Here is a 7,866-nt window from a genome sequence, read left to right as displayed (position 1 = left end):
CATTTTCAAAGTTTGATGCAGATACCCAGATATGGGTAAATGATTTCAGGGTCAGGGCCGCAGACTCCATCAAGAACAAAAGGATTTTTCTGGGCTTAGAGGAAGAGGACGCGTCCCCTGATCCTGCTCTACTTCAGACTCAGCCTCCCCCTGCGGAAGACCAAGACAAGCCACAGGACGTGCCTCCTGCTTAGGACGCATCCTTTATCTTTTATGTACTTGAACTAATTTAAGGGTGCGGGCCCCTTGAAGCCTTGCAAGTTGTAATATCTATTTTTAAACTTCATTCGCCTGCACTTTTTATAAAAACCTCTTTGCCTTATCCATGCATATTTTTACTTAAGCATTCTATTTTGCCATTCACATGGACGCGTCTTATTTTGACTATCACAAGTCAAGCAAATAACTGTCTTGGGTACGTCCTCCTTGACTGGACGTGTCTTTTAGTTCTTTAATGAATATTTTTGTTTGCAAAAACATATGAGCATGGAACCATGTTATACCTGCGTATTTAATCAAGGCACAATGCACAATTGGGCGCGTCTTATGGTCTTGACGCGCCTCACCTTTGATCCAAAACTCATCCTCCTTCAGGTAGGGCGCGTTCTAAACAAGGACTTTTCCTTTTGAATCATGTTTTGCCAAAATTACAGTAACATTCAGTCCAGAGAACATCAACCAAGACAACTTGGGCGCGTCCTTGGAAATAGTACACTTCCTAGTTCCACTTTGACTTGAGTTTTATTGATCCTTTTGACAACCATTAATTCAGTTAGCATTCGCATAAAACCATCAATCAGGACGCGTCCTATTGTTAGGACGCGTCGTACAACCAAGTAATCAAAGCAAATAACTTTTTTGATAAAATTTCAAACATTTTATTTATAATGTACTCTGGTGTCAAAAGTGCACCAGTCCCATGGCTACTATGCTCTATGGGGAGATAAATTCTAAAAAATGACCCTTCAACTAGTTCCAAGGTAAGTAGTACATGCACTACCCCCTAGGCTAGGAGGAATTTATTTAAATCTAGCCTATAATCCGGGCATAACCCAAAATAATAAAAGAGATACGTAAGGGGCCAAAACCGCGCCTTACTAGTAATACTTTCGGAGATGTTCCGCATTCCAAGCTCGCGGAACCAGCTTCCCTTCCATATCTTCAAGGTGATAAGTCCCCTTCCACAGGATAGACTTTATTCTGTACGGTCCTTCCCAATTAGCTCCAAACACTCCATGTTGGGGGTTCTTTGTATTGGGCATCACTTTCCTAAGTACCAAATCTCCCACCTTCAGCAATTTTCCTTTTACCTTCTTGTTATAATAACTTGCGGCGCGTTGCTGATACGCCGCTAGCCTCAGCTGAGAATTTTCCCTCGTCTCCTCTAAGAGATCTAAATGAAGCCTTTTATTAACCTCAGCATCTTCTTTCCTGTAACAATCTCTGCGAAGTGATCCCGATCCAACTTCCACGGGGACTATAGCTTCATAGCCGTAAGTCAGCATAAACGGTGTTTCTCCTGTAGTAGATCGTGGCGTAGTGTTGTATGACCACATCACCTTCGGGAGTTCTTCAGACCAATTTCCTTTGCGTTCCTCCAGTTTGGTTTTGAGGGTATGCTTTATTATTTTGTTAACAGCTTCTGTCTATCCATTGCTTTGAGGATGATAGACCGGTATAAACTCCTTCTTGATTTTCAACTCCTCACATAGTTGTCGCAAGTCCTTGCTATCAAACTGCTTTCCATTGTTAGAGACAAGCTTGTAAGGGATTCCAAACCTACATACGATGGAGTTGAAAATAAAATCTCCGATTTTCTTTGCGGTGATAGTAGCCAGTGGCATAGCTTCCGCCCATTTAGTAAAGTAATCGACCGCAACCACTGCATACTTGACATCTCCTTTAGCTTTTGGCAATTCTCCGATAAGATCAATTCCCCATATGGCGAATGGCCACGGGCTTGCCATACGCGTCAAGAGTGTCGCCGGCATAAATGAGTAGTTTGCAAAGCGCTGGCAGCGATCACATGCCTTGACAAAATTTGTAGCATGTTCTTTTATTGTTGGCCAATAATATCCCTGGCGCAAAACTTTCATTGCCAACGAGCTACCCCCCGAGTGATTGCCACAGATTCCTTCATGTACTTCTCTTAGGATGTAATTTCCTTCTTCTTTTTCAACACACCTAAGCAGAGGTTGGTTGAACCCTCTCTTATATAGGACTTCGTCGTATATCACATATCTTGCAGCCTGATAGCGGAGTCGGCGAGCCTTAAACTTATCCTCGGGGAGTATTCCTTTGCGAATTTAAGCTAGAATAGGCGTCATCCATGTTTCCTTGGGAGCCTCATCCACTTGCATAGTTTCTATATTTGGGATACTAGGAACCTCCTGGATTTCAAGGGGGATGGATCCTAACAACACAGCCTCTTGTTGCGAACCCATTTTTGCCAGAGCATCCGCATTACTGTTCTTCTCCCGCGGAATACATTCCAATCTAACTTCTTTGAACATTCCAATCAGGCGCTGTGTACATCTCAATTATAATTTTGTTCGCGGGCCACGCGCTTGAAATCCCCCGTTCACCTGATTCACTATCAACTCTGAGTCACTTCGTGCAATTAAGTTTCGCACCCCCATTTCCAAAGCGATTTTCAGGCCATTAATCAGTGCTTCATCAGATGGTGGCCTTCTGAAGACACAAGTACTATACCCGCACCTACTCCTCCATTGTTAACCACCCCATCCACATGCAAGATCCACCAAGGATGTGGAAACTCCTCCAAACACTCCTCGGCATCAGGTGGATGTAACATTACCAAAGCTTTATCATCAATTTCAGAATCAAATTCTAACAAGAAATCGGCTAAGGCTTGCCCTTTTATCGCTGTTCGGGGCACATATTCCAAATCAAACTGTCCCAACTCCACAGCCCATTTCAGCATTCTGCCTGATGACTCTGGTTTATGCAAGACCTGTCGCAGCGGGTACGCTGTACGAACTTCAATTCTATGGGCCTGAAAATACGGCCGCAATTTTCTTGATGCAAGAATCAGGGCATAGACCAGTTTCTCCATGCTTATGTAGTGAGTTTCAGCGTCATGTAACCTTTTGCTCATGTAGTACACTGGTGATTGGTGCCCATCTTCCTCTCTTACCAGAAATGCACTGATCGAATATTCAGACACTACGAGGTACAGTATTAGAGTTTCCCCATCCAACGACTTTGACAACATGGAAGGGTTTCCCAGTTGCTCCTTGATTCTTTTGAAAGCCTCTACGCATTCTGACGTCCATACAAAGTCTTTTCCTGCTAATTTAATTGCCTTGAAAAATTCCTTGCATCTATCGGACGACTTGGAAACAAATCGATTTAACGCGGCGATTCTCCCAGTCAAACTCTGCACCTATTTCACATTGGTGGGTGACTTCATATCCATTAATGCCTTGATCTTTGTGGGGTTGGCCTCTATTCCCCTGTGGTTGACAATGAACCCGAGAAACTTGCCCGACTCGACGCCGAACACACACTTTTGCGGATTTAATTTCATACGAAACCTTCTTAGAATGTTAAACATCTCCACCGGGTGCTTGATGTGGTCACTCGCCACCTCAGACTTTACCAGCATATCATCCACATACACTTCCATAGTTCTCCCGATTCGATCCTTGAACATCATGTTTACCAACCGCTGGTAGGTTGCGCCAGCATTAATCAAACCAAACGGCATTCCTATGTAACAGTATAACCCCTATCTGTAATAAAGGATGTATGTTCTTGATCGGGGCCATACATCGAAATTTGATTGTAACCGGAGTATGCATCCATAAAACTCAACAACGCATGCCCCGCCGTCGCGTCAACCAACTGATCGATTCTTGGCAGCGGGAAGTTGTCCTTTGGACAGGTCTTATTGAGATCTGTGAAATCCACACAAGTCCTCCACTTCTCATTCGGTTTCTTCACCAGTACTGGATTTGCAAGCCATTTGGGGTAGAACGATTCTTTGATCAACCCCACCTCCAACAACAGGTCTACTTCTTCTTTTAATGCTATCGCCCTTTCTCCACTTACTGGGCGGCATTTCTGACGTATGCCCTTGCAATTCGGGAGGATATTCAAATGGTGACACATTACTTCTGGGTCGATTCCTATCATATCTGAATGACCCCATGCGAAGACATCAAGATTTGCAATTAGAAAGCGGGTAAGACTTCCTCTCATCTCATCATCCAACTAGGATCCCACTTTCAAAACCTTGCTCGGGTCATTTTTATCAACTAAAATAGATATTGTGTCTTCGGTCGGTCCCGTCTTTTCGGCGGGCATAGGGATCCTGGGATCCAAATCAAAATCAAAGTCCCGGGGGACTTCGACTTCCACTTTTGCATCTGATAGCGCGTCCTCGTTTGGAGGAGCATCAACCTCAATTTCATTCAAGGGCGCGTCCTTCTTTTGAGGAGCTTCCACCTTGAAGTTATTCCCGAGACCTTGCAAAATCTCACTTCTTCCTTCCAACTTTTCCCCGTTAACCTCTTTCTGTATGATCGCCTCTGTATGATTCACCACCACTTCTTCCACGCTATGGATCTTCAAAACACGTCCCCGCTTCAAAAAAGAGTTCCCAGAGACGTAGGTTTCTTCCTTTTCGGGGCCTTCAACGAAATAGTGGGCATGGACCTCTCCACTTGGTTTCGTATGAATATCTTCTACATCCTCAAATGGGAGATCTTTCCCTTCATACCTTCTTCTACGAAATTCCTTGACAGCCTTGTGATAGCAGTCGCGTGACTCATATTGTGACCCTCTCAGACTGCCAACTCCGTTTGGCGTTGGGAACTTTATCATCAAGTGGTGTATCGAGGTTATCACCCTGAACGCTCGCAACCAGGGTCTGCTGTCCAGCACATTGTGCACGGAATCCTGATCTAGCACCTTGAAATCTATCATTTGAGTAACCGACAAAGCTCCTTCCCCGAGCGTGACGGGAAGCCTGACCGAACCCATAACTCTCACTACCTCCCCAGTAAAGCCATAGACGTGCACATCTTCGAAATATATGTCGCTATCTGGGAAACCTAGTTTTTTGTAGGTGTTGTAGTACAAGATATTTGTAGGACTCCCATTATCCAAGAAGACTCGATGTACGTTCATTGCCCCAATAATCATGGTAATCACCAGTACATCGTTGTGAGGATGATGCTCCCACCTAGATTCTTTTTCCTTGAACATAATATCAGCGGACTCTCCCTTAAAGACCTTCGGGGGTCTATCTTCCAAGCTGTGGATGTTGGTGAGCGGTGAATGTCGCGCTTCTCTCGTGTTTCTCTCCAGTACTCGATTACTATCACCAACGAAAGGGTGACCTCCAAATATTGCCCTAATACTGCCAGCCCTCTGAAACTTGACCTCTGCTGTTTTTTCAACATCCTCCGCCCACGGGGGTTGTCTTTCATCCTTACCCTTGTCATCAAGTCCCCTGCGTCGCTTCACCTTGTCAATCCATTCTCCTAGTTATCCGGCCTTGATCAATTCCTCAATCTCATCCCACCGGTGACGATATTCATGGGTGTCATGGCCAGTAGACTCATAGTAGTCACAATACTTCTTTTTGTCTCTGCTCTGCCATGAAGTTAGACGGTCGGGCTTCTTGAAGATTTCTCTATCCTTATTTACCTCGAAGATATGATCAATGGACACCGCCAGTGGTGTATAATTGCTTACCCTTCTCTCGTAGTTCGACGGTGGGCTCCATTCTCTCCGCGAGCTCACAGTGTTCACCCTGTTAGGGCTTCTGGCATTTCGCCGATAATCTGGGCTCAAGGATATGTCCCTTCTCTTGGATCGCCCCTTGGAATTATGGGTAGTCATTCTTTTTTGTTTCTGCAAGCGACTGCTCGATTGCTTTGAACGACTCCGCCTGCGCAAGCACATCAGCTAATGACACTGGGTCCTTCCCTTGCAGGTGCTTCCAGAAATACGTCCCCACATGCAACCCAGCTATAAGCAGTATTTTCAGTGTTTCATCAGTTGCACCCCTCACCAAAGTGGATTCTGCATTAAACCTCTTGAAATACGAAGTCAAACTTTCCCCTTCTTTTTGTTTCACATTAGCCAGCGTGGTAACAGGTGGTGTGTACTTCACCGCGGCTTGGAATTGTGTGAAAAATAAAGTTTTCATCTGTTCCCAGGATGTAATCACACCTGGACCAAGTTTTTGGAACCACTGTTGAGCGCCTTCTCTGAAAGTGGCTACCAGGAGACGGCATCGAGCCAAATCAGGTACTTGATATACGTCCATTTCAATGTTAAAATGCCCCAGGAATTCCACAGGATCAGAATTCCCGTGGAAATGCAAGTCATTGGTTGTGTTTCAATGTTGAGCAACATCTTGAGGTCATTCACATTAAACGTCCCTACCCCAGGAATGGTTTGAACATTAGGTTGTTGGGGTTGCTCTGCGACTTGCTGAAATTCCCCTTGATTACCCCCCAGGTGTGGCGGAGGATCTCGCCGCCCCTCGCCCAGAGGCTACGGCGGTGGCATGTTACCATTTTGGTTCTGAATATTTTCTCATATGCGAGGTTCATCTTGACCGCGTCGCGGAATTTCATCATTGTTCTGCATTCTTACTTGAATTCGCCCACCGTCCTGGTCATGAGAACGTGCCCCAGACCCATTACCAGTAGCACTGTGGGAAGCTACGGGAACAACGGTGGGGGCTTCTCCAGCGGAGTGTGCTCCACCTCTCCTACCATCGTAGGGTGCTCTTCCATATTGATATCCCATTCTTCCTCGTCCATTCCTCTGATATCCCTGGTAGTAATTCCCGAGCCTTCCTCGCGGAGGGGCACGCTCGTGATCACGGTGTCGCGCCCCGTCATCCCTTTGGAATGCGGGGGGCACACGCGTCGTGTCACGGGGCCTCGCTTCTCCGGTGTTTCCTTCTTTTTTCCATTCTACCAGTAACATCCTCAAATCGTCATCTTCCAATCTTATGGCAAGCCTCCTTTTCAAGGCTGAAAGATCCCTTCCTTCCTCGTCTTGATTTTGAGGGTTCTCCACACGACGACGCTCGTCCATCGTACGCCCAGACCTATGTGGGTGTGGCACTACCTGGTTACCCAGGTGAGGCCTTTCTCTGCCATCAGTGTCCTCATCCGCAAGATCCACAATAGGCTCTACATCATCAGAGTACTCCAAGCACCGTGGAGTGATTCACGGGTTCTCCCCGCTCCCCTAGGTATCTCCTTCAACTACAGGGGCTTTTCCCAAGGGATGACCGTGACGGGGGAAACGACGACCTCTCCTCGTCCTTCGACGCTCCACCGTGTTTAGTCTTGAGTTAAAACTGTTAAGAGTATCCCCCATGCGATACAATTGCTCCAATATGTCAGCATTGCTGATGAGAACTGGAGGTGTCCCCCTACATCCGGAGCCCTTGGTGGATCCGCCATGTTTCTGGGAACGTAAGGTTCATGGCGAGTATAGCGCCCCCCTGCCTTCTCCTTCAGACCTGCTATCACTTCCATCATAAGAACTTCCATCACGATTGTAAGACATCTTTTCCTCCTAAGATTGCGACCTTAATTAGCTGCCCCTCCTTCTAGCGCCAATTTGTTGATGGAGGAATCTGGTAATAAAAAAGATTGAGGTTTCTCGCCGGAACTAAGATCTGTGACGGTGGTTCTTTGCCAGAAACTGAAGCGGTGTGTGGTTGATTGTGGTTGTTTTAGGCTGAGATTGATCAGAGTACGTGGTGGCTCTCTTATCAGCTCTCAACTTCTTATCCTCTCAATGTGCCTACGTACCCTTTATAGAGAGATTAAGCCTGACGTAGTTCTCGCAGAACAAGAAGTCTGATGG

General features: G+C 46.0%; 1 protein-coding gene across 1 annotated transcript; it reads right to left on the bottom strand.

Moving 5' to 3' along the window:
- Positions 1-1,646: 1,646 nt before the first annotated feature.
- LOC141695823 (uncharacterized) lies at positions 1,647-2,096 on the bottom strand. The gene is made up of 2 exons (XM_074500035.1): positions 1,891-2,096; positions 1,647-1,779 (listed from the first exon to the last, which is right to left on the bottom strand). The coding sequence occupies exons 1-2, from the start codon at positions 2,094-2,096 to the stop codon at positions 1,647-1,649; spliced, it is 339 nt and encodes a 112-aa protein (XP_074356136.1).
- Positions 2,097-7,866: the final 5,770 nt, after the last annotated feature.

The sequence above is a fragment of the Apium graveolens genome, chromosome 11 (genome assembly GCF_009905375.1).
Source record: "Apium graveolens cultivar Ventura chromosome 11, ASM990537v1, whole genome shotgun sequence".
Lineage (NCBI taxonomy): Eukaryota > Viridiplantae > Streptophyta > Magnoliopsida > Apiales > Apiaceae > Apium > Apium graveolens.
Note: the sequence above shows the minus strand (reverse complement) of the source record. Positions and strands in the feature narration are given on the sequence as shown.

What these genes read in the sequence shown, in the direction of transcription:
- LOC141695823 (XM_074500035.1), bottom strand. Translation starts at nt 2,096, where the DNA reads ATGAAAGTTTTGCGCCAGGGATATTATTGGCCAACAATAAAAGAACAT. An exon ending in AAAGCTAAAGGAGATGTCAA is followed by an intron (nt 1,780 to 1,890) that starts GTATGCAGTGGT and finishes CATCGTATGTAG; the next exon opens with GTTTGGAATCCCTTACAAGC.